The sequence below is a fragment of the Aptenodytes patagonicus genome, chromosome 14, assembly GCF_965638725.1.
Source record: "Aptenodytes patagonicus chromosome 14, bAptPat1.pri.cur, whole genome shotgun sequence".
Taxonomy (NCBI): domain Eukaryota; kingdom Metazoa; phylum Chordata; class Aves; order Sphenisciformes; family Spheniscidae; genus Aptenodytes; species Aptenodytes patagonicus.
Genome location: NC_134962.1, coordinates 14516129 through 14542819, shown reverse-complemented (window position 1 = coordinate 14542819; position 26691 = coordinate 14516129). Strand labels below are relative to the sequence as shown.

The 26691-nt window shown below is 38.3% G+C and overlaps 1 protein-coding gene across 5 annotated transcripts in view; it reads left to right on the top strand.

The window, feature by feature from the left end:
* PTPRT (protein tyrosine phosphatase receptor type T) overlaps positions 1-26691 on the top strand; it is a 475551-nt gene that overhangs the window by 179187 nt on the left and 269673 nt on the right. For all 5 annotated transcript variants that reach the window (XM_076352439.1, XM_076352436.1, XM_076352438.1 and 2 more), the window contains exons 4-6: positions 5895-5976; positions 9183-9298; positions 11577-11751. In XM_076352439.1, the coding sequence (XP_076208554.1) occupies positions 5895-5976; positions 9183-9298; positions 11577-11751 (373 nt within the window). The remainder of the gene's footprint in view (positions 1-5894; positions 5977-9182; positions 9299-11576; positions 11752-26691) is intronic.

Sequence of the window (26691 nt, the reverse complement as noted above, 5' to 3'; positions counted from 1 at the left end):
TCTGAAGATTAAATCCCCCTCTGAATTTTTCCTATCAGAACGAGTTTACATATAGCAGTTTTATAGCAAGAGGGTTATATAGGCACCTTGACATATTTCTTCCCGCTTCACACTTTTTCTTCAGTGGTCACAGAGTGATGGTTAGACTGCTGGGAGTCAAATTATTGGGAAGTTAAGACCCACTTGTTTATCATTAAATTGGCACATAAACAGCCTTGCATTGGCACTTTCCATGGCACTATGTAAATGTAAATACAACCGGGTGTCTAGATGTGTAACTGTATCTCTGCATAAATTTGCCTGAACTATTTTTGGCCCTTGGTTGGTTCCATAAGAAGGAACATTTGTTCACTCAGCTTCGCATCTGGACTTTTCCTGTGCCCATATAAGGGGTGTAAGTACATAAGCTACTAATAAAATCTCATACCATGTTATCAACATGAGCATATTCTTCACCAGATCCTCCGTTCCTCTTCTTTTTAGCACTGCTTGTAACATAATTTTACTTTTCTGTTTAGGAGATTTATTTTTTTTAAAACAAGCACAAAGTTGAGGAATGTAATGGGTAAATTTTTTTTCAGTTATATTAATTTTACAGCTACTTGTTAGCTGTCCACTTAAAACTTCACGTGGCAACTTTGCAGTCATTGTTTTAGTTTTAATTAGATAAGATTGCACACAATGGACTCACATACTTCTTGTTAGGTGTTGAAGGCATTTTTGTCTCGTTTTATATTCAAGACAAAAAAAAAAAAGCCTGGGAGGTAATTGCACCCTAAACCTTGCAGGAAAAATACATATGATATTAATAAAAGACATGAGTGAGGTAAGAATTACCATAGAATAAACTATGAAAAGGCAGCAAATAGTCTGTGGGTAGAAAACAGCAGGTAGAAAAGCTTGCTTTTTTTTTTTCTTTTTTTGCTTCTAATAACTGGGTAGGAGGTCTATAAAATCTGAGCTGAAGTAGAATGCTTTAATGTTCTGCCTCTGAAAAAGAGTTGGGGATATCGGCAGAATACGTAGAGTACACTATGCAGGGTGAGAGGAAGGGATAAAGAGATGCAGATATGTGGAAAGTGGTGTTTTAAGGGCTGTGCACAACTTGTCACTTGTTCTGAAGTCATATTAAAGAGCTTATACTCCATTCATATTAACATGAACCTGGTCATGAACCAGAATTTACTTCATAGTAGGTGCTCCACAGAGATAAGAGACATGACCTTTCACCCAGATAATCAGTGCTTGCAAAACCTGGAAAAGACGGTCTGATCTCACACTAAGAGAGATCCTACTCTTAGATATACCAATAGTAGACTTCCTGAGCCTCACTTACTTCTTTTGCAAGTCCTTTTTGCAGGTCAAGTTTGCTTTTCCTGAGCAAAAAATCCTTTAAATCAAACAAGAATTTTTCACTGCAGCACAAAAATGAACAGATTGGAAGCCAGCAGTAACTGCCTAGGAATAGTTCCTTCCAAGAAAATGCAAGGATTTTCTTTTTTATTTTTTGATGAACGGTGGTGATGTTTCCTTCTGCTTATATTTATATTCTTATTCTTTAAGTGTGGCTTTTAAAATTTGAGATCTGTCCCACTATTATGGGGGATCTAATAGACTGATCTATCATCAGTCCCTGATTTTATAAACCAACTTCCGTTGATGGTCTGCAATCTTCTACATTTAATCAAGGTTTTAAAAAAAAAAAAAAGATAAAAGAAAACTTTAAGCTTGCAAAAGTTAAGAGGAAAACACAATGAAGGACTTAGACAAAATTATTGTTATTTCGCAGCCTAAAGTAACACTTCTGGCTAAAGGAGTCCAGAGGTGGCAGGATGACAAAAGCTTGGCTGTACTGTTGCCTAGGGAGTGTCTCATTTCACACTCACAATCTAGGATGTGCCATCGGAGTGTTATTTGTCAGCTTTAAATCAAAATTGCATGCCTACAGAACTCTTTGTACGCAAGAGGCCTGAAAGCATGTTCTGTATTTCAAAAGCACCAGGTAACACAGGAAAAAATAGGATTTTTCCTAAATAAATGAAATCTGCGTCAGGCAAAATGTGGATTATTCTCTTAATGCACAGAAACCACACCAGCTTGAATTGCAGTGTGCATCGAAAATTCAGTCAGGCAAAAAATCTCAAACTATCTGCCCTGGGTCTGAGGTTTCAACAAGTACTTTGAGCTTTGGAGATGTGACTAGTGGAAAACTAGTAACCAAGCCAATTGCCAGAGGTCGTGTTTTAGGCCTGGCAGTTCTGTGCAAGGGTCATATGAGTAATCTGGATCCAAAAGCACTCTGCTGAGATATAAACGTGGGGATGGTGGAGATTTATAATGTCTACCCTAGAGTTACTCGTACTTGGATTCCCAGCCTGCAAATGTTTTTAGTGTAGTGAGAAAAAGCCATAATAGTTCTTGGAGAAAGGTAATACGTGTAATCTTGAATTACTGCTTGCCATAAGGATGAACTTAGTCCCAGAATGCACCAAGGGCAGCACTAGAGTCTGCCAGGAAGAGTTTTTTTGATGTATAGCAAGGAACGTTATTGATCCATGCCTGAAGAAACCTGTTGTACCACAACAGATGAGCCAGGCTACGTTGCTAACACAGACATTGTTGGTATATAGCAGCAGTGAAACGTAGGATTGTTTATTGGTAAGGAAACATGAAATGACTTAGTATTTGCAGTTCTTGGGAGCATTTAAGAATGTTTTTTAAGAGTAAAGCTTTGCATTTTGTCATCTATATTAATTTCTGAGAAGTTCCTTAAACGTAAAGCATTGTTAAATGCCTGTGTCTCAACCATTGTACTGGTTGTACATTGGAAATGTACTACATTTCCAACTGATGTTAAAAGGACATGAGAGAGATTCAGTGTGAAATTTGCAGAACTGGGCCCCATAAACATGGATTCCTGCATTTTCCTCATGTTGGGTCTCAGTTCCCTCTTTTCAGGAAAACCTGGCTGCTTCTGTGCTTCGTGCTTTGATAGGGCTGAGATGCTGCAAAATACAGAAAGAGACAACAATGTGGAAGTTTGAACTGAGAGATAACAAGAATATCTGAGTGTAAAGCAGAACAGATGATAAAACACTTTGTCAAAACAATATTGTGTGAATTGAGAGGAACCCTCCACTCTTTTCAGTGGATTCTGCACCAGTGTGCATGGGTTTTTTAGGAGCTGACTCGGTTGTTACCAGCTTAAGTTACGTTGTGCTGTATTAATGACCCTGTACATGTCGAGAATTAACAGAAGACAGTTCTCTGTGTATCGGTGCTTACTTTTGCCACGCACTAATAGCTAATGCCAATGCCTTGGAGAACTTTTCTTTCCAAGTTCTTGGCTTACAGGAAATTGAGAATTAGTTTATTGTGGCATATAGCTTCTCACAAATGCAAAACTAAAATAAGATTATGTAGCTGTAATGTTGCACTTCAATTCAAGCCCAAAGGGAGTCACAGTAGTTGCTTACGTGACCTTCCCAGAAAGTGTAATTTTTATCATGAGTGACATTTCATTTCTAAAATAAATTATAATCTCCATACTAAGGACTTGCATTATACCCTTATTCTATACAGTCCCTAAAAAGCCTATCAAGAACCTTGATAACACAAAACACTTGTTGATGTTTTTTGGATTATTTTATCTTCCAGAGACTTGCTTCCTCCTATTGCTCCTTGGACAGCTTATTTTCTGTTCACCCTCCTCTGGAGTAGAACTTTGTTTCTACATCTTGTTAACACTTGAGCTTTTCTTAGTTTATATCTTTGCCTGTTAATTTTTGTGTTCTACCTGTTTCTATCCTATCTTTTTGCTAATGGACATATTTCAGAAGTTCTCACATTTGGATATGTTTTGAATTGGGGGAGCAGATCTTAGGAAGTCATGGAAACATGAGTAGAAACTACGTTCTGGAAGCCCAAATGCAAAGCAAAATGATTAACAGCAATTCTGTACTTATGAAGGACGTACTGGTCTACTTTCATAGCCAGGGCATGCAGTGATCAGCATTTGGACAGTTGAACCTTTTACTGTATTAAATCTTCTGATGAAGGAGATTAAAAAGAGTCTAAACAGTGACAGACTTGGAATACCAGCTTTTAATTAGAATGAAAATAAGTGTCGAGAACTGGCTTTAAGTAGTTAACTTTGTGTTCTAGTAATGAATTTTAGAGGTTACAAATTACTGAAATACTTTCTCCTCCGAAACAAGTAGCTGCACTGGAATACTGCTCTAACAGTAGTAACTGTGCCAACTGAACATGTTAATTAACTTTGTCCTTGAAAACATTATTGTATACTCATGCAAAAATGAGCAATTTAGTACACTGTGAACATTACTTTAGTAAGAGGGAATGAAACTGGGGACATCCCTTTCAAATGCGGAGGACAGCATCCATTACATCTCAACGCATTCATACTTTTTTTTAAATAGTAAAGTGTAGCACTTAATTCCTTTGGGAAGAGAATCACTAACTTGAGAGGTAGCATTATCAAGATGTTAAATAATCAGTCTGCATTTTTCTTTTTTTCTATTGCAGTTTAACATTTCTAAATTGTTTTAAATTTTGTTCCTCATAGAACATCTCAAGTTGGAAAGGACTCATAAGGATCATCGAGTCCATCTCCCTGCTCCTCACAGGACTACCTAAAACTAAACCATGTGACTAAAAGCGTTGTCCAGACACTCCATGGACTCTGGTGCCGTGACCACGTCCCTGGGGAGCCTGTTCCAGGGTCCGACCACCCTCTCAGTGAAGAACCTTTTCCTAATGTCCGATCTGAACTGCCCCTGATGCAGCTTCGTTCCATTTCCTATGGCTGGTCACCAGAGAGGAGATCAGCACCTCCCCCTCCGCTGCCCCCCTTGAGGTGTAGGCTGCGATGAGGGCACAGTCCACACCTCATGTCCTACTCTCCTTTAATTGTTGGGCAAACTGCACCATATTTAATACTATTTTCTCCTGAATTTTTAGTTAGCTTATTGGGCAGTAGTTAACATAGTTTTAATGATCTCTTTATCAGGTTTTTTAGTTGGGGTTTTTTCTTCTGCACTGCCGATTTTCAGATAGCCTGTACATTTTCAGTAACAGGATACTTCAGATCAGGGCAGTTTTCCAGGTAAAATCACAAAGCCATAGGGAAGAATGAGATTTTTCTTCATCTGTAATTGAATATCTGTCTATTCGGACCCGAATTAGTGGAACACTTTCATTATCCAGGTACATAAATAAAATAGAAAGTGCTAGTTAGCGTACCATTAATGTAGAGAAATACTACACGTGGTTTTTAAGAATATTCATTCTCAGACCATGTTAGTTCAATCCAGGGAAAGGCAGGAACAACTTTATTGTACCTGAGAGAATCTTATTACAGTCCAGTAACTAGAATCCAGGGTCATCTGTTGCTCGTAATTTGCTTTCTAATGCTGCAATGACATGCATGCCAAATCAAGGTTTTCTCCAGAAGAGTCCATGCAGGGTTATTGATTCAATAAGAGAATTTTATCTCACATATAGCATTCTCCAACCTTCCGAGGCATACTAAGAATAAGATGTCAAATGTTGTCACTTAATGTTCTTGGACTGGTGCTTAAAGTGAATATAGGTGTGTATATGTACAGGGTATTTTTTGCTCTTCCAAATGAAAGAAGCGCATAGTTGTCTCTAATCCTAATGAACGTTGCTCTAACTTTTTGTTTTCCATATCAAACAGATTTTCAGTCTTTGGTATGCATGTACATACTGAATTGCCTCGGTATCCCTTCATTATTAATGATGAAATGCCTTGAACGCCTCGGACATTGGAGTGAGAGCAGAATATAGTGACTGGCCAAATGACTAGTGTAGCTATTCTTTCTAAGAAAACTTTTTCTTATTTTGTATTTCAGGTGATATTTGAATCTGTCTCTTTGAAAGGACATCCAGGGTACATAGCTGTGGATGAAGTCAGAGTTCTCGCCCATCCATGCAGTGAGCACTCTTTGCTTTTCTAACTGTATCAATGTGTTGTGTACCAGGCTTTGCAGTCTAAAGGAATGATTTATCCAATTTGGTCAGCACTAAAATGTTTTCTTGTATCCCTCTGAGACACCTAAAGACAATCAGCCTTGCATAATTACATAACTTTGCAAGTTATGCAAAAGGCAAAACTGCTCTCAGTCCATAGCTAGTGCCAGGACATCTGTGGAAGCCTCTCTTCCTCTCTTGTTATGAGAATATAAACTGGATTGTTGTATTATTTCTGAATCATACTGCGGTAGAAAACAATCTAAAAAGCTTCTGATAATATCCTGTGTGGTTAACTTAAGAAAAGAATAAACAAACAAATTGTTTCAGTATTTCTTTGGTAAAGGACATATCCCAAAGGTCTCTCTCAAAAAATGTTAAACCCACTCAGCATCCCCATAAAGATATTAAAAATAAATCTCATTCAGACAATACACTTGCACAGGAGTAGAAACTAATGCAGGTTCATTACGCTGTTCAAAAATATTAGTGCCATGTTTCTTCTATTGCAGCCATAATAATAAGCTTAGATTTTTTTTTTCTCTCTTTAAAGAAACCTTGAGCCTCAATCATTGAGTCTGAACTTGTTTGGTTTCTCTATGCATCTACAGCGTGGCTTGAGGACTTTGTGTGTCTATATTGTGTATGTAGTACACAGTTTCTTTTAAAGATTTTTTTTTTTTTAACAGCCCCTTTCACTAGTTCATAGTTTTAGTAAGCCAGTGTCAGCTGCTCACAGAAAAATCGTGGATCGTATCGATGGAGTGAAATCAACTGGTTTTCTTGCAATACAGAATTTCAAAGAATAGCTGCCATTCGATGTGACAGACGTGGTTCTGCTCAAGTTTAACAGGACATATCTGATAACTGCAGTATGGTTAATTGCTGTTTAACTAAATTATATTTGTGTTTACCATGTGCTCATTGCTCAGGCCTTTGGGTGCATTTACTTCATTAAGAAATACTTACAATCTGTATTAACCAGATGTTGCTGATAACTGGCAGCATCCAAACAAATCCCCCAAATGGTCTGCGTGCGTTCCGTAGCATGTTGGGTGATGACTGATCCCTTTACTGGCAAAGAGGCCACTGAACAAACTATGGGGCAAAGCCTAGACAAGAAAGTTATGGGATTTAAAAAAGAGAGACAGGATGCTGTGTTACACCCCTGCTTCGTCAAGTATTTAAACTGATTTTAAATCAATTTCTCCAAGTATATGCAGGTCCCTCTTCAAAATTAAGTGCGTTCTTGGTGACTCAAAACTGAAATGATTCAGTTTACTCCATTTTGAATCAGTTTGCAACCTGCAGCATGCAGAACTCATTATAAGCTGCAAGTTCTCTGCAATCTTTGTAAATGCTTCTCCTGTCTGATTCCCAGCATTGCTTTTGTTGTTCAGCAATGACAGCCACCAGTGTAAATGTCACCAGAGTGTGTTCCATTGACTGGTACAGGCTTTACCCCTCATATTTGTTTTACAATTGTTATAACTCAAAACACAGGGACCATGAAGCTCCTGATGACCCTGGAGGTTACTCGAAATTACTGGTGTTTTTTCTTCATTTCTGCTTTACCTTCACCGATGACAGTATAGCAGGCAAACCTAAGTATCAGCAAAAAAGCAGTGCAATGCCCCTAATGACACAGTAATGGAGAAAAATAAATATCTTCCTGGTGTTGCCTTTTTTTTTTGTCCTGTGAAGGAATGGACTGGAGTATCAATTTTCATTATGCTAAAAGCTCATTGACTGTGTGTGCATGAGCACTTGCAACCACAGGACCGCCCTATGCTCTGGAAGCTGGGCAGACCAGAGGTCTAGGAGCCTGGTGTTGGTGTGACTGCACTCACCCAGGCTCTGCAGCTTCATATTTGGAGCTGGCTTGTATCTGCCCGCCTTAGGCTGCAGGCAGAAATTACTAGTATTAGCCTGCAAACATCACGTAGTACATTCTGACTGTCACCTGGAGGTAGTTTCCCAGTAAACTTTGATGCAAATTACTGATCCCCAGAAAGCACGATGGTACAGTGTCACTGTCTTTCAGGAGCTGTCAGCAAACTGAGCATGTGGTGAATGAGATACAGAAGCTAGATAAAAACATTTGGCACAGCGTATAGGCATGTGTTCTCTGTTCGGGTGTCTGTAGTAGACAAATACTTGTACGTCAAGCTTCATGCATGCAGACACAGATGCCCACAACCTTTTGAAGCTATTTGATTCCAATAGAAAAAAGATGGGTTGGTATGTCCTCTGAAATTATGTATTTCATCGGTGTCAAATCATACTAGAGAATGTAAAGATGAAGTTGAAAAAAATGACTTTTAGAGTCTCATAAGGCTGTTCAGTATGTCCTACTAGAAGTTTTCAAATGGTGCACAAACTTTCTTCGGAAGGCCAGCAAGAGCTAAGTTCATTTAAAAGTGTCAGATTCACTACTGTAATCTTTTTTATTTTCTTGTTAGTTTACTTACAGAGGTAAATGAGTTCGGTATTTAGTCAAAAAGATAATCCTCTGATCTAGTTCCTTTGTGAACAAATGTGATGTCTGCATTTTAATATCAGTGGTTTAATATTGAATTAATACTGAATTTAGGATCAGCAAAACACTGATATCAGTGATCTTAAACTAATACAGTGATACAATACTGTCAGTTATATGAATATTTCATTTAATATCTGATTTGATATTAATGACACATTATTATTCTAAAGGTCTAGGATGTATTTGATAGTCAATAAAATAAAAAGGAAAAAAAGACCTTTGTGAAAATTTGGTTTGGGTCAGTCATGCTTGACAAGCTCAGAAGCATTTGATTTTTTTTTTTTAACCTTTTTAGAAACACAGTTTTCTGAAGAAAGGAAATTACTCAATTACTCTTTATAGCAAGCAGTAAGAAATTGTGCTGATGACCATGGACTTGTGTTGTGATTTGATCTGTGTTTTTAGATGTGCCAGAGCTCTGTATGATCCCTTAGGCCATCCTTTGTCAGATTGATCATCCACCTCACTCTGCAGTGAATAGCTAAATACTGAAGGACAGCTTTATTTTGCAAAATCACTTTGTCAAGGATAGGCCCTAATGCTTTGCTGAGTGTTTATATCTGTGTTGGTGTAACACAGTCAATTACTGCCTTGCTCTACCCTTGCAATACTTTGCATCTTTTGTTAGGAAAAGCACCTCATTTCCTACGACTTCAGAACGTGGAAGTTAATGTGGGACAGAACGCGACATTCCAGTGCATTGCTGGGGGGAAGTGGTCACAGCATGACAAACTCTGGCTCCAGGTAAAGTAATGCAGGGGTTTTTGTGGTGGGTTTTTTTGTTTGGTTTTGTTTGGGTTTTTTTTTAAATTTTATTTTTTTCAAGTAAAATAAGTAGATAGAGAAATAGTGGGTGGTGGGGCAAAATCTTTTCATCAAGATCCTTTGAGAACTGCCTTAAATTGCTTCTAGGTGAGAGTTTAAGGTGACAACGTACAGAATCATGACACAGAAAATGAAAAAATGGCCAGTGAGAGCAAAATTTTGGTTTCAAACAAATGCCCATGCACCTGTAAGCACTCAGTCATAAAGGAGAAGAGACAGAACAAGTGGAGTAGTTGTTCACGTCTGCTTAATTATGCAATCTTCTTTCCCCTCACCCTCCAAAAATGTCCTCAGCCCAGAGTCAGTGGCAATATGTTAAGAAGGAAACCTACTCTAAGGTCTGAGATTGCTACCTGGATGGTGAAAACAGGCAAAAACCAGTTTGTACCCACTGTTTTTCTTCCTCCCAGTTTCCCTTGGCTGCATTGATAGCAGATTGTTCCTTTTAGTCAGTCATTAAAAGACCAAAGCATTCCCTCTCTTAATGTCTATATTTTCACCCTACTGGTTGGTCTTGAAAGACTGGGTCGTGCCATTCAGGTGGGTAGAGTAACAACCTTAACTCATTTTCAGTTCTAGAATTAGAAATGGAACATATAGCAAACTGAAGATGTGGAGCGCATGTTTCCCAGTGAAGGGCAAAATTATTTCTTCTGCCCTTTGAAGTGCTCGGATATGTGGAGTCCCAACATTACCATGCTCTATACATAGGACTCTTCTAGTGGCTTTTAAAATAGTTGAGCTCTTCGCTGCTTCTAAAATTCTCTGCCATTAAACACCTAATGTCCCAAACAAGTCAAGAGGATTCTCTTGCTATATGTACTGTGCATGTATGTAGGGCCAACATAAACTTTCAGAACACGTAAGACAGTCAACGGTTTTTATTCTCAGCTTGGACTGATGTGACTGAGGGCCTGACCCACCCCATATTTGTAGCATCTGAGGGAGACAAGAATGGCCTTTGTCATGGTTGCTATGGCATTTGTAGTCAAATAACTAGCAGATTTTCTCAAACTTTTTTATTTTAATAAAATTTTAAAATAACAATTTCAAACCTAGTTTAAATACTAGGGGAGGAATTGGTTTACCTAATCATAAAAATAAAAATTAGTACTGGGAAAAAGGCTTGAGTTTGGTGAGAAACGTAGTCGGCATCATGTAAAAATGCCTTGACAGTCACTTTAATTGTACTCTCATCACAGCTGTTCTCCTAAAAATTACATTTTGATCTAAAATTTTATTAACCTGCGATGTATTTTTAGCATCCACTGAGATATATTTTTGGCTTATTCTTTACCTTTTTTGAGTTCTTTCAGTGAAATCTTTGAACAGTTATGACTAGACGTGTGTAAAAACGCTTCTGACCTGAAGCAGAACGAACGTTTTCCTGTGAGAACCAGGGATTTGGGAGGAAATCGTTATTGTTGCTAGTGGAAACCTGTTTTGCATTCTCTAAAATTGAAACATTTAATGAAAATAGCCTTGGAAACACCCCCAAAAACCAATTACTGGAAATCGGCAAAACAGCAGTGTATTTTCCTTTGAAACTCCTAATAAACTAGGCCAACTGAGCAAGTTCAGGTGTTTATGCTGTGGAGAACTTCTATATCTAGCTAATTCTTCATCTGTCCCTTTTCCAGTTGGGAAAATGTAGTCTGGCATTGGTAGAGAGGATTACTGAGGAATATTGGACATACAAGGATGTCTGCTCATCCAACCGATTTATTTAAATTGGTCCAGAATCAAAGTTTTACATCTGAAAATGCCAAATTTATAAAATCTGTTCATTTGTAGCATTTTCCCAGGTGTACCAAATCCATTCATTTGTAGTATTTTCATATCCTAGCCAGGCCTCTAAATATACTGTGTACAATTGCATAGTCTGAATCATCACTCTCCAGCCTTTTCAATACATACAACACGTCAAATGCCCAAATATGTTTTAAAAATTAAATAGGCAAGAAAACTTAAATATATGTGTAAGAATATTTAAGCCCGAGTTCATACAACCCTGTAAATTTTTCAGGGGTATGGCTAGCAGTCTTTTCTTGAAAAATTGTGCCTGTATAAAATGTAACCTAGTGATCTGAACGTGAAGGTCTGAACAACATTAAGAAGCATAACAAAGAATGAATTACATATGGATGCATAATCTGTGTGTTGTCTTAACTTAGATTATTTTTGTCTGCCTTTACAGCAGTGGAATGGAAGGGACACAGCATTAATGGTCACTCGAGTGGTCAACCATAGACGTTTTTCTGCTACTGTCAGCGTAGCTGACACCTCTCAGCGCAGTATCAGCAAGTACCGATGCGTCATTCGTTCAGATGGTGGATCTGGAGTTTCGAATTACGCAGAATTAATAGTGAAAGGTAGGTTGCACTGAAGCAGCAGGTTTATGCAAGATGAGTATTTCCTCCCAGATGGCATCTACGTATAAAAATTGACATCCTGTTGGACCTTCTTCTTTCATTCATATTAAATTTAAGTAGGAAAAAAAGGATAAAAGTGACATGAATTCCAATCATTTTCTTAAAACAAATACTTGAATCAAAACTTCGTCTGCACACAGCCCTCTTCATTAGCTTTTGTAGTAATGCATAGTAGCTATGGATACTTTTAATGTAGTCAGCTAAACAGTTTGTCTGTCAGTCAGCTTCATCTGCCTTCCTTTACAGTATTTCATCAGGCATCGATAATCTTGTGATGGAGCACTGAATGTCAGAAGAGTCTGCTCAAGGCTGCTGGGAGTAAATGACGGGATTGATTCTGCTGATGTCCTGAAGTACACAGTAGAAACATCAGTAGTTCTTGAAGGATGCTAGGGTTTTAGCCCTGTTACTTACTGTGATTCAAGAGCTGATACTGTGCCTGACACACGCAAGATGTGTCTTAATCTTGCCTCCATGAGACATGCAGTAAAGTGCTATTTACTGTGCTGTTTTTTTTTTCTTTTTAACTTACCCTGAGCTGCTCCACAGGGATGCGCGCTGCCTCTCAGGTGGAGAAATCAGAAGGTGGCTAAGTTGCTCCTGATACATTCTGTGTTTGGGGTTGGGGTGACGTCAAATGGGAGGAGTATGGGTCTGCTTGCCGAGTATAATTTTATTGATCTAAATGTTTCACTTTTCTGTGAAAATGGAGGGCTGCTGTAGAAACGAGATCACTTTTGTCCACTGTAGTACTTTCTGCCAACTTACTCTGCCATTTGATGATCAGTATGCTGATACGTTCACAATGCCTTAAATATAGAGCGTTGCGTGGTGCAGATATTTAGACTACACAGATCATGAAGAGAATGTTCCTATCGGTTGCCAGGTGCTTTTAATTCCCACTCGGTGATCTTGCATCTTGTTCAAATCCGGAGGAATTAATTCATGATTAAAATGGAATTGAGTTGCCAGGAGTAGCATATCTAGCTAAAATAGAGGAAAGGCAATCTTCCAGAGTGACCAAATATCAGAATATGCAAAGTTGAGTAGGTGCCTGACACTTTCGTGTTCAACAATATAAGAAGGGAAGAAATAGAAGAATAAGTTATAAACATGAACGGTTGGATGTCCACCAGGAGAGACGATAGATTCATTGCTGGATTACTTGGGCAGACACCTAGCTAGAAGAAATTTTAGGAGAGTAATATTGTTATGGGGAGGTACACTCCTCTGCTCCTTGCTCCTGTTTAGTAAGCAGGTAAGGTTAAGTGGTTCATTTGAGGTTAGTTTGATGCAGCAGTGTGACACACTGGGATTGCATGGATGAGTGCTTCCAAACAGTCTGACTAATTTTAGTGTGGATAATAGCAAATTTGTAATGCATGCACACAGGCTGAAATGAAAGCAAATTGGAATTGTTTAATTCTGAAGAGATGTTTATTGAATTGCAATAATGTACTTGGGTATACATTAAATTAGTCTGTAATTGAAGTTTTGCTCAATTAATAGTCCTGCCCCTAAACCCACTAAATCCAAGCTAAGACTCTCCTTCTCATGTGCTTTGTCTTGATCAGTGGAACATAAAATCATAGGGGATTTCTTCAACAAAGGTTAAGGTTTAAAAGTGTATCTGTGTATCTTTTTAATGTAAAGACCTATTTGCTTCCCTATGCATAAGATGTTTTATTGTAGCATTGAGAAACGAAAGAGTAATTTACATTTCTCAATATTGAATTATAATATTTGGTAGACACAGAAAGAGTGATTTTGCTTTGAAATACATGTACTTCTACACCCTCAGTTGGAACAATAGATACCTATTTCAGCAAAGGAAATGATCAATGAAATTAAACATGCACGACCTTCTGCCGCCCCCCCAAGTCCTCCCCTTACTTGTCCATGTGGACATCTTTACTAAGAAAGTGTATTATTATAAAGTTATTAGTGGAAATCTTATACAAAAGATCATAACTTCATTAGTTTCAAATTATTACAGTATATTTAGTGGCAGGAGATACCTTTTTAGTACTGTGAAAATGCTTTTCAGTAGAGCTGTTTGCTGTCTATGCTAATACCTTTCTGTCTTCTGACTGTTGCAAGGCTTGTATAAATGACAATACATTTATTCTTCTCTTTGCACTCTAGAATCATAATAGTCAAACCTTTCATTTCCATCTGTACACCTTACCATCCTTTGGTGCTCCAGTGGAAATAGCTCTTCTCTATTTCTTATCTCTCACTGTTGCACATATAGCAATTTAATACAATTTTGTACAGGGTTGTTTTCAAAAAACCCAGAGATTCTACGTCTTGTTGTACTGATTGCATACGAATGGAATGCTTCTTGTGTGTAATTTTCTTTTAAGTAAAAGCTGCATGGCAGTTACTCATATTCTGAACTAAATGTAGGTTTTCCTTGTGTAAAGATTGTTTAAAATACTGTGGAAATTGGCTGGTGTCTTATCATTTAAGGTATGTATTAATGATAGTGTCCTTCCAGGACACCTGTCATGTTAGGTAAGGTTGGGAATAACATTTTAAACTCTGTGTGTGTATGGAGGTTTGTTTGCAATTGTTTTTTTTCCTGATCCCTTTCAGATATTCTGGATGCCTAAATTAATTACTCAATACGCGGTGGGAATCCATGGAGAGCTGATAAAGAGGGACTATTACAGCATCTATAACCTATTTTTCATGAGCCAATTTTTCTGAGATTTTCACTTTCCAGGAAGTCCCTCAAAATCATTTTGTTTCTGCCTGATGCAAATTCTTTTAAGGCTCGTGGCATTTTCTTAGGGTGTGTTCTGCTACTACAGGGTTAGGAGTACTCAACAAAGCCCCTCTACAGACCTCCAAGGGTATGTTCTAGTTCTCTTCAGTTTTGTCTTAGTTGATTTTCAAAGTGTTCAGTTAGTCAACATGGATGAAAAACAGTCTGTCTCTTAACGGAGTGGCTTTCTGTCATCCTTGTGATATTTGGGACAGCTCATCTTTCAGCAGTCACTCTTTTTTTGAGGTTTTTAGACGTGAGAAGCTGATGCCTTCAGTGACACCAGAGGGAGAGGTGGTTTCTTTTTCAGAGTTGCTTACTATTTTTTTCTCTGGGTCTTTTCTGGAATGATACTTGTCACTGTAATTGCACTGTTTATTAACTCACCAGGTACACAGTGGAAACTGCTCTAGTGATCTGAGTCTTTTCCTCATAAGTAGACACTGGAATTTAAAAAAAAAAAAACAAACACAAAACAAAACAAACACATACACAAACACCAAACAAAAAACCACAACAAAAAAACCCTGTCAAGTTATCAGAGTTGAGATACTCAAGTGTGAAAAGCATGCTAAATAATTAGACATTTAAATAAATGTAAGCTTCTCCAGTATTAAATATACTGTGCAAATTCCAGATTCACAATTACAAGGCAGACTCATCAAGGAAAACCTCTACAGGTATTTTGACTATCTCAGTATTTATTATTGGAGCTGTGTCCAGAATAGTTTCAGCTAATTATGTTTAACAGCAGGAAGTCCTATTAGGAGAAAGAGCTTTCTGGAGCTTAAAAGTAGTAAGAAATAAAAACATCAGTGTTCTACAGCTGAGCCTGATCTTGGGCTGGAGCTGGCCCTAGAAATGTTGCTTCAGGCCCTCCATAGGTTTCCTTGAATAAAACAAGTGCAGTGTAGGTATGAAAGTATATGATATGGTGTTACACATGTACTCTAGAATAGAGCTTGTTCCTGGGATAAAAATATAACTGCCTTCAACGTAGTTGTTTAAGATGCTCACAAACTCCAGCGTCTTTCACTTCATATAAAGCAATTACTGGGAAGGGTGGTGGATATGAAAAAGATTCTTCAAAGTTTTTGTTTGTTTTGTTTGTTGTTTTTTTAATCTGTTTTCATGCCTGATGCATGGATAGTTCTATACCCCAAGGTATTCATGCCAAAAGTACTCATTAAAACTAACGTAATATCCTTGCCATCATGGGGTAATATAACTACTGTTTCTGTGGCGGTACTCAAGTCCCCATACTTCACTCAGGAGATTGGGCGTGTTGATATGAAAAGTAGGCGCTGTACTGCAACTTTTGCCATCAGGGTGGCTAGAAGACGGAGTCCATTCCTTCCCTTGGAACCATTTAGGAGATAAGCTCAGCTGTGGTATATATGAGTTTTAGATTTTACTGTTAAAGTATTTTTTTCTAGTATGCATTAATAAGTTCAGATAGGAATTTTCCTGCCTTCCAGCTAGTTATCAGACTCATCCAGATCTCAGAAGTTGCGGGGTAAATTTGAAATCATCTGCCTGAATAATGCACGTTAATCAAGGTCCTCGAAGTTATCACCTTGTGAACAGGAGAAAGTCTCTTGCTGGCGCTACCAACAGTATCAGTAAAGCTGTGATAATGAGGGTTCCTCTCAGGCTGCATGCTATCTCTTTCTCTATTTTTTCCAGTTTACACAAATAGATTCAGTCTGCAAAATTTACATGTACTGTACCATGAGAAGTTAGGTATGGATTTGATAAAACATATAATGATGTTGCTCTTTTGAACGCTGCACCTGCACAGAATGGGTTTTGTGTGTGTGTGCATGCGAACCATTTATGAAGGTTATGCTGGCTTTGAAATTACCGAACAAGGGAGAATGGCTTTGTGATTGTAGGGTGTCTGAAAAAGCCACTTACATTCCTTTATTTCTTTGCAGTCACAGTGGTGTAGGGAATGTAATACTCCCTTCCATGGTGTTCGCATCTGGCTGGTAATTACTTGAACTTGTCGTTGCTCTGTTTAATCGTCTGGTTCGGTGTAGTCCAATAGCAGTTGCTTTAACTCAGTTTTAATCATTAGGTGGGTGTGTGGTAAGAAAAAGAGAGGCAGAGATTAGAAACACTCATTCACTCTCACCAAGAGCTTTAACTCCACTTTCTCTTCTTTCAGTCCAACTTAATATCTTTCTGTGAAGTGGATGGGGGAGATTTGAAGACAAAGCCATTGTTTTGTGGAAATCGGCACTTAGTATGAATGATATGTGTTCTTTCAAAAGGAAACATTTCCTTCTCCTTCTTTTTAACCTCCAAAATAGAACTGGGAAATGAAGCCATTTCCTTGAGAGCTGATTAATGTATACTTTATATACAGGATCCAATTTTCAGAACTGCACCAAGCGCCACGCAGACTTGCAGTCATGTTCCAGCATGTGCATTCCTTGTTTCTCATGTTTACATTAGTCAACAAGGTGTAAATTAGAATAAGCGTATCCAGGAAGAATACAAAGCTACAGCTGGGGTACAAGGAAAGTTCGTAAACTAATGGTGTATTGACAATTCAGTCTATATTTTTCCCAACTTTTAATATCTCTTTCTTCAGAGCCCTTCTGTTTCTGTGTAAAACGAGCAGGGAGTACTGTCTTAAACTTTATCTTGATTGTAGCCACTTGGGAAATTATAATGGCTTTCCTATCACACCACTGAGCTGAGTTTCAGGAATTTCTTGAAAGATTAATGGTGTGCAGCATTTGTGGGATTTTGTTTGGTTTGGGTTTTTTGTTTGTTTTTCTTCCTGAGGCAAATGTAAGTCCAAGAGTTCTGGTTTTATTCTGACTGAAACTTCACTTGAGACTGGTAGAGAGGTAGGCATGGGATGATTTTCCTTGGACTTGTTTTTAATGTATAGATTTCTGAGTATGATGTTGCTGACGATGTATAAAGTTCTTGACTAAATACAAGGTATAAATGCGATGATAAATGGAGAAAGATTAAGGAACAGTCTTTTTGAAGCAGAAGGGAATCAAGTAAATACCCTTCAGTTTTCCAAGGATGAAGAGTGTTATGGAAAGCTGTTTCTTTCTTCCTTGTTCGTGGAATTGTCTCCAGCCTCCCTGATGCGTCTTGGGTACCGGTTGTTGCTGTGGCGTGGTGAGCAGACTGCTCACGTCAACTGCGGTTCTGCTGACTGCAAGTCATGGGGGAAGGAGTCCTCACTGGTCTTAGAGAAAGCTCTAATAGCTAGTAGTACTGAGGAGGTATCTCAGGGTTATATTCTTCTCTCCCTCTCAAGACTCTAAGAAATAGCTTTTTCTTACATGAGGGTGTGATTAACTTGGTAAAGATTTGGGGTTTTTTATTTATCTTTAATTGCAGTTACTTGAACTGAGTAACTGCAAGATTCCCTGGGGGAGAAGGGAGCTTTCTTGCTGCTTTGGTTAGTAACTGTCTTTCGTACTTTATCCGTGTCATGTTCCTTCTTACCTCCATTCAAAGGGAACAGAGGGAATCTCCAAAGAACAAAAATAATGAAAGGGAAAGCATCACTGTGTGGTAGACCACCTCCTTTCTCTAGACTCTCTCTGCTTTCCTTGACTTTTCCGTGAACTTGTAGGGTAGACCTCTGTAGGAAAGGTGATAAGCCTTGTTCTCTCATCTGCAGTTCTGAGGTGCCTTATCCCATCAGACAATATAAAGGAGAAAATGGGCATCAAAGTCTAAATAAGCTGACTTGTCAAAGCATCCTCAATCCTAAAATGTTAAAAATGCTTCAATAGTTTATATTAAATTTTTGGTCTTCAGATAAAAGATATGATCCAAAAATTAGTGGAAATAGGATGTTATTTATTGGTGTGTATTCCAGTAAACCATACCTACCTATTAATTTCCTATTTTAGAGAAAGGTCCCAACAAACAGCGCAGCTGATGGAAGCGGGGATGCTGGCAAAACACAAATGAATGTGTTTCAGCCTGCCTAGGATTACGCTTATGTTTGAAAAGTATGGACAAGGTAATTTCACATATTTCATGCTGTCTTGCATCTTGCAGAAAGATAGCGGTAATGTGACTTTCTAGTATATTGCTGCTGGGTAAAGAGTGTTAACTATTAACTTGAGTTCTTGCGTTTCCAATACTGGAGGCTTCCATTGTGCTGTAGTATCCATTTGTCAATCTACAGAGTCTTGCGACTACCAGTTCTCATTTATTTATTTTTAGAAGGAAGGGAGAAGTAGCAGTTACTTGGCCCGTATTACTTCTCCCCATTAGCTTTCTAGCGTGCTTGCCAAGTGTAGTCAAAATACAGAATTAACACTTCATATCACTTTTTCTCCAACCTGTGCTGCTGTTTCTAGTAGGGTGTGTTCCTGCTAGATTATCCCTATGGTTTACATCCTGTGGTTGGAACTCTCAGCCTTTTCAGTTTCTGGTTAAAATTATCAAGAAGGTTTAAGGCAACTGCACAGAAATGAATTCAGGACTGTCGATGCTCAGAAAAGAGCATCAAATACTAAGGACGTATCCTGAATGCCTTTGCTAACTGGAAACTTTCTTGCAGTGGATAGGTTGGTAACTCAGACCACCAGATGTGTGCCATTGTAAAATGTGTCTGGCAGCTTTTCATTGTTCTTTGTTTCTTTTTAATGTGCAAATTTTCATGCAAGTTGATTGCTAATGATGCTCATGTGACATTACAATTCAAAATTACGCTTTTTTTTTGCTTATGCCTTAACTAAAAGATTTAGCAGGAAAGATGAGCCGCGTACATTGTTAACTCTCTTCTGCTCATCTTTCTTCTGCCTGTTTAATTGTAGGGAAGTTATTAATGGGCTTCTCCTGGAAAATAGAATCTAAAGCTGTTCTTATTTACCCACCCTGTGGTTACAATCCTGTTAAATGCTTTTAAGTCAAGAGAAGTCCCTTGAAGTATCATCTGTCACCATACTTGGATGTTGGTGAAGAGTCTGGTATGATTTAGGCATACTTGGACACTTGTGAGATATAATTGTTGGGTACGAGCTGTTATCTCAGCAGGAAAGATATCCTTTTCATATAAAAATATTACTTCTGTTGCAGCGGAAAAAAAACACTAAAAAAGTAGTGCTTTACTTAACATGAAATGCAGGCAAGGATGCATCAGATTTCTTAGTATGAAAGAATGATCACTAATATGACAGCCTTTAAGAATAAACCAGCAAAACAAAGAGTGTATTTACGATACAGTGAGACCTATAGATCCCATCCGTATAAGAGAAACAAATTAATTTCCAATGAAAGGAGTAGACTGTTTCTGTAGATGCAAATGCCTCAGATCAACGTGATTATTGGAACTTTTTTTGCAGCGGTAGACACGGTGTAAAGAAGCGTAGTTACTGATCTCTTTCAAAAATGCGGTAGTTATTGCAGCTTTCTGCAAAGGTATTGTATTTGTTGTAGGACGACTGAACTAAGAAGTTCAAAATCACCTGTGGAAGGGACAGTTTCTGTCCTGAGCAAGGTGCTAATGAATTCCCCAGCCATCTTTGCCTTGATTTAAGCTGTACTCTTTGTTGGCAGCGTACTGTGAATCTGCTTAGTGCATAGTTGGGTTTCTTAGGATGTGTGAAATGTGTGCCCAGCTTTTATATTTATTGTTTTAAAAAAATTTGCAAAGCAAGAGGTAGAACAGTTAAAAGCAATATGTTGGCTCCCAGCGATCTGTGCTGAAGACCACCTTACCTTGATTTATTTTACTTAGCTTTTTTCCCTTTGTACATCTTGAACCACCTTTGATTGTGTTGGGGTCTAATGCTTTCTTAAACAATCTCTCTACATGTGCCGTACTCAGCCTTCTTACAGACCTCCAGGTCTGTGCGTTACACACACCCTTCTACCTCCTTTTCTTTTGAGCATACCACTACATATGCTGCAACTGATCTACTGTACAGGCACTTGTTAAACTACTCTGCTGTGTTTGGAGGTTGACATTTACAAGCTGAAGCTCTAATCCTAAGGTGAAGAAGGTTGCAAGTTTTGGAGGAAAGAAGGACGGATCTTTGTAAACAGTGAATGGTTGAGTTCAGAGCTAAGGATATTAGCAGTATAGCAGCTCCAGAATCTTTTTAGCTTCAGAGCTAGAGATGACAAAAGTCTTTTGAAGTCTGTTAGCAGTGCTGAACGGAGGCTGTTCAGCAAGCTTGTGTTAGGTATTCAGGTGAATGGGGTTTTTAAAGTTTGTGTAGCATTTACCTCTATATGATGGAGCTGAACTGCTTTGCTTTCAAAGCCAGTATAACTGAACGCCAGGGAGATGCTGGGTGTTGGTTATGTTTGCATTTGTCCTATCTGAATGAAGAGACTGAAGGGCATGTTTCTGTGTTAAGGAAAGAATGATCACTTTGAAGTTAGTTCCCCACTCAACTGTGAGATTATTTGAGTCAGGAAAATAGCCAAAATTGCAGGTTTGAATTGAGATTTCGCAATCCTCCTTCTCCATCTCTACCCAATTGAAGAATGCCTCATTTTCCTGAGCAAATAGTTTCCCAGCATCCGTTCTAGCTGTAAGATGATTAAATACACTTCTCATAGAATCACCGCCCTAAAATCTGTTGTGCTGTTTTTTAGCTTTGATCTGTTGTGTTAATCTTCTGCCATGTTAAATACCACCGTTTGTTCCCCTCTTTTACTGGGGCTGGGACACTTGTTCAGATCACATCCTCAGTGTTACCCCTGTCCTGCTGTGACTTTTAAAGAACGCTTTAGATCTAAGAGCAGAAGCCTGCTGAGCAGCAGTTAAATAGGGTGATGATTACAGCAAGCCCTGCCACTATTTTAATCATTAGCCTATGAATTTGAGAAGAGAAAAATATAATATGATGTTTCCTAGCTCTCTACAGTCCATACTGCCTGCTGAACAGCTATGCTGTAACACCTTCAAGGTGGACCATGTAAAACTCTGGCTTGGCTTATTCATAGACCTCTCCTAGTGTTGCTGATTTTTCTAACTTTCCTTTTATCGTGTATAATTTCAACTGCAGCATTGTGCTCTGCTGTGCTGCACAAATGTGCAAAACCCCCTCTCTGAAACAAAGTTATTCCAGTCCTCTTTCTTCTTTTTTTAATCAGGTTTCTCTCCAATGCATCTCTTGCCTCTCTCTCTCAGCAGGAAACTTTCCATCAGTGCTTGTTTGTGTGTGAGGAAGATGCAAATAGCTGCAAGACTTAGGCTATCTCTCTTTGGATCCTATAAATCGGGCTTTGCATATGCTTTACTGTCCTACTTGTTAGCCTGCAGCAAATACTAAATTACATGACAGGCTAAAACTTACAAACTGTTTGTTCCCTCAGCAGGATACAGACACAAATTAAAATGGAAGAGGTTTGGATTGCTTAATTCCTTAATTTTCTCTTTTCTTTCCTTCATATTATGGCAAATGTTTCTTTTGTTACTGCTGCTGCTTATGAGTTTTTGACTGACCCTTGTGAACACTGCTGACCATATCATATTGCCTTTTAATCAGCAGTATGGTATTATTCAGTCTTCTGACCCAGGTTGCTCACTAAATAGTGATTTGTCAATATTTTCCATGATTTTGAGGTTGAAATTCTAAATATAAGCACTTCTGTGCTTGCTCTTACATTGTTTTCTACCATCTCCCTTCTACTTAACCTTACCGCAGTTACATACCTTTCCTCTACTTGATGAATCTTGCAAATCATTTACTTTTGTTTGCCTTGTGTCAGGGATATGGTACTTTAGGGATGACCAAGAATTTTGGTACATTGGGTTCGTTGCCTATTGGTTAGGCCATTCAGAGCATGTGGCAATCACTTAGCTTGTGGAAAGTTTTATGATTATTATTGTAGTCATAAACCCACATGCTCTTGAGAACTGAAATCTTGTAGGGGAAAAGTGTTTTGTATAAATTTCTATATATCTAACTATAAGAAGTCCTCAGTGTAATACTTTTTCAGTAATTTCTTTTTCAGGATTTAAAATTGGGGATGTTCACTTGATGCCAATATTAAATTATGCATTCAAAGTTCTGAAAGCGTGAGTCTTGATTTTGTAAGTGGCGTCTGACAATTGAGTGCTCTGTTTATTTTCTACTGCCTACTAAGAAAGGACGGGACTACATTAAAGCTGTATGAATCAGGTGACATGTTGAAGGCAGACAAGGCTTAACTCCTCTATCTAGAATTGAATTGCACGCTGACAGTAATTAGCAAAAATACGTTCTTTGTCTCCACGATACCACCTTTTCACCATATACATGGTCCTCTCCAAAGCTCTGCCAATTCGATACAATTTAGCATTACTTAACACTGCATTTAGTCAAGGAGACTGAGGAAACTCATTCTGATATAGATTATCCTCAAATTCACCATAATTCCTTTTTATGTCATCTTCTTGGAATCACAGTACTGTTATAGTCTTTGCAATAGGATTATAAGTATTTTCTGAGCAAAAGGAAATTTTAATACTCTTCATTAAAGCTGTGATAGTTTCAGTAGGAACTAGACTATTTTCTCTTCCAAGATTTACTTTCAAAATAGAGGATCTGAATTTTCTGCGTGCCTCAGCCCCAGGTGAAGCAGTTCTATACTCATAAGGAAGTTTTATTGTTTTTCACGTATCTCATCTCACTTACAGATGTAATGACAGAAAGAAAAAATGTTTAATCTAATTTGACCTTTTGCAATATGCCAGCCATAGAATTTACAAGTCATTCTTGCATCATGTGCAATACCGTATGAATAATGCAGAATAGTTTTCAAAAGAGATTGGTCATGATTAAAAGTTTTTAAATTATAGAAAATCTCAACAGCCTTAGGTAAGCTTTTTAAATACTTAATTATCTTCACTGCTTACTCTCTATACCTTATTCCAGTCAAATGTTTCCAGCTTTTGCATCTAACAGTCAGATCTTAAGTCTTTCTGCTAAATATAATAGATCTTGACGTATTGAATGTTTTGGTGTTGTGTAGGAACTTGTATTGACCATGATCTTGGCTTTGTTTGGTTAACTTACGTAAGTGTCTCAAGTGTCTTTGCAAGGTCCCTTGTTCTGTTGAAGCGCTGCTATCAGTTCTGGGGAAGGTATCTCAAACTAGACTTTCACATATATTTGTGAAACATTCTTTTTGTTTCCACGATGAATACTTTTGCTTATTGTGTTTGTTCTCTTTCTTGCTATGAAATGGGAAACTTTTAAGCACACAGATTTTTATTATTTTTTTTTTCTCCAATTCTAACACAAGCCTCTGTAGCAGTGACAAAGAAAGGAACTATAAACATGTACTACATGCTTAAGAAAAAGCAGTTTTCACACAGAATGTTTCAGATTGTTTCATGTGGCAGGAGACTGTAATTGCCTACGTGATGAATTTCTGGACTCAATACAGTAACAAATAATAAGTGTATTAATAAGAAAGTGTATTGGATGCCTCAAAGAATGGCTAATGGAGACTTGATGGAAGTTGGTTGGTTTTCAGTCCAGGTGTGGTAAAACTTAACATCATTTTTTTTTATCAGACAGCCTTTTGGTGTCTGTCACAAAAAGAAAAAAAGAAATGTCTTGAGCCCCCCCAAAAGGCATTTTTGTGTCTCAGAAAAGCTTTCATAATTGGGACATGCAAGTATTTTTGTGTGTGCACTAACACCAAATTTCTAACACTGCCTGCGTACCGTGAAGGCTGAACTTGTTCCATAGTATCAAGATGTGTTCCCTGGCATGTTAGATTTGAGATAGTTTGAGGAGATATGGGGGCTCTTGCACACCTACTGTCCCTAGCCTTTGGATCAGTGCATGAGTGCCTCGGGAACCGTGTGCTGTTTTATCAACATTAAACTGGCTAGCAAAAACGTGAGCAAAAGGATAAACGAAGTGATATTGTCTGTGGCCTTCTTGCTCTCATAGCTGTGAACTCTCTGTTATCTTTGTTTCTCAGCTCCATAGCATGTGCTATGGAGATCAGTACCTCATCTAGGATGTAAATTTTCCAGATTTTTACTTGGATTTTAGCAAAAGTTTTTCAGAATTTCTCGTGTTTCTTTCTGTATTTATGTGCTTTAACCCTGATAGGAATAAAGCACAGAAAATATTTTGTGAGCATTAGCAACCGGTCTGTCATCAGCAACTAGGTGAACTGGTAGTTTGGCCATGACGGAAAATGAAATGCATACGCTTCTGGAATAAATGAGACTCAGGTCTTGTTTGGTGCTGGCTCTCCCACCCTTTTCCTTTTTTACAGAAGTATTGTGTGGTAGTTTCAATCTTCTCCAATTTCTTGCAGGCTCTGGAAGGCTTTTTGTGGAAATACCAAGACCTATCACCCATCATTACAGCTATCATCGTGAACAGCACACTGTGCAGCATATTGGAATTTCTAGCATTTATTACTGCCTCAAAATGCATTTTGTGCGAAAAGAGAAAGAATTGATCTCTCAGTGTAATACTTAGGTTGTTCCCTATGAGAGACTCCAAAATGAAGAAGTATGTTTCGAGGCTGAGCTTTAAACTGAAAATAAGCAGATATACAGCCCAGGAGAGGTGAAAGATGGAAGGAGTGTTGTGATCTGCAGGGTATTCTGAAACTATGTATCATAAAAACCTGAAATAAAAACCTAAGTATTGAGTGGTGAAGAAAGATTCACCGAGTTTTCATATGACTTAACAGGTTAGCAGACACTTCTGTGTCTGCCTATTACACCCATGACATTAGATTACTAGGAGTGGTGATAATACTATTTGTTGCACTTAATATGGGAGCTGAGGTGGGATTTTTTGGCACAAATCCTGAAGTTTGCTTCAGCTAACATTTTTGGGGGTATTTTAGGTGGGAAGGGAGAGGGAGGGTTGCCAGCCAGAGTAATACCGTCCTGGTTACCACAGGCGTTGTAAGGAGGTCTGTGTTGACTGAATGGTCAGACTAATGGAGTAAAGGTGGTACGGTTACCTTCACCTGTCCAAACCAATACAAGGGGTTGACTGGAGCACAAACATGTAGGAAAATCTTAATTAAGGTTCACGGTAAGCTTAAAGGGCTTCTGTTGTTAACTACTTAGGGTAACACTGTGACGTGTAAGATAGGCAGAATCAAGCCTTGGATGAGTCTTGGAAAACTTTGGGTTTATATGAACACTTAAGATGCTGCTTGCTTAATATAACAGTTAATGGCTAGATTTTTTTTTACATCTAAAACTTACTGGTGCTTAACAAAGGTTCTGTTCTTATTAATTAAGTTTTATTTTTGCTGCTCAAATCTCAGTAGGTTGGCAGCCTTAGCTGTTATTTTTTCTTTCAAGTTTGACTTGAAAATTTCAGATAAGTGGACCTACAACCTGACCTTAAATGTGAGGCTTTTTTCTGTGGCTTACAGTGCTACTTGCTGTTAGTTGAGATAGAACCTCCCTAGCTGTTAGAGCTAGAAGATAGTCAAATGGAGCGAAACTGGGGCAGGGGGAGCGGAACTGAACAGATGTATTTACTTGAAAAATACAACTTAGTGCTCATTATCCAAGCTGGCTTGTCTAGTGAATGGCCTGAATTTTCTGTGGAAACAGCATACAAATTGGCATATGCACAACATGGATTGTCTCTGACCTCTAAAGGCCTGCAAAACACTCCAGAATATTTTTATATGATGTACTTGTATGATTTGCTTAACTCTATGAAGTCTAAGCAACCTCAGTACCATCTTTACTCAGTGACAGCTGAACTTTCTTTAGGAGCCTGCACCTTACTCCTGGGCTTTTTGGGGTGGGGCTTGCACCTGAGTTTTGGCAGAGGATTGTATCTCCGCTTCAAAAGCGCTGCAGCAGTAATGAATGGCAGTGATGGACCAGAATTCTCTGAGATGTCAGCAGGAAAAAATAAATAGTGTAGAGGCAAGTACGCCAGCAATGGACTTGCTACTTACCTGAGAAAGGGCTTCCGCAATGACACTGACAGGAACTACAGGAAAGCAAATTCTCCTACTCAAAGCATGATCTGAAGATCACTTGAGAGCATGAACAAATACCCTTCAAAGTTTAATACTGTGCAGTTGGTGATGTACTCCAGATGAAAATTATTTCAAGTGGCTTGTGTACACTAAATTAGCAACCTCCAGTATTTACTGCATTCACTGGTATA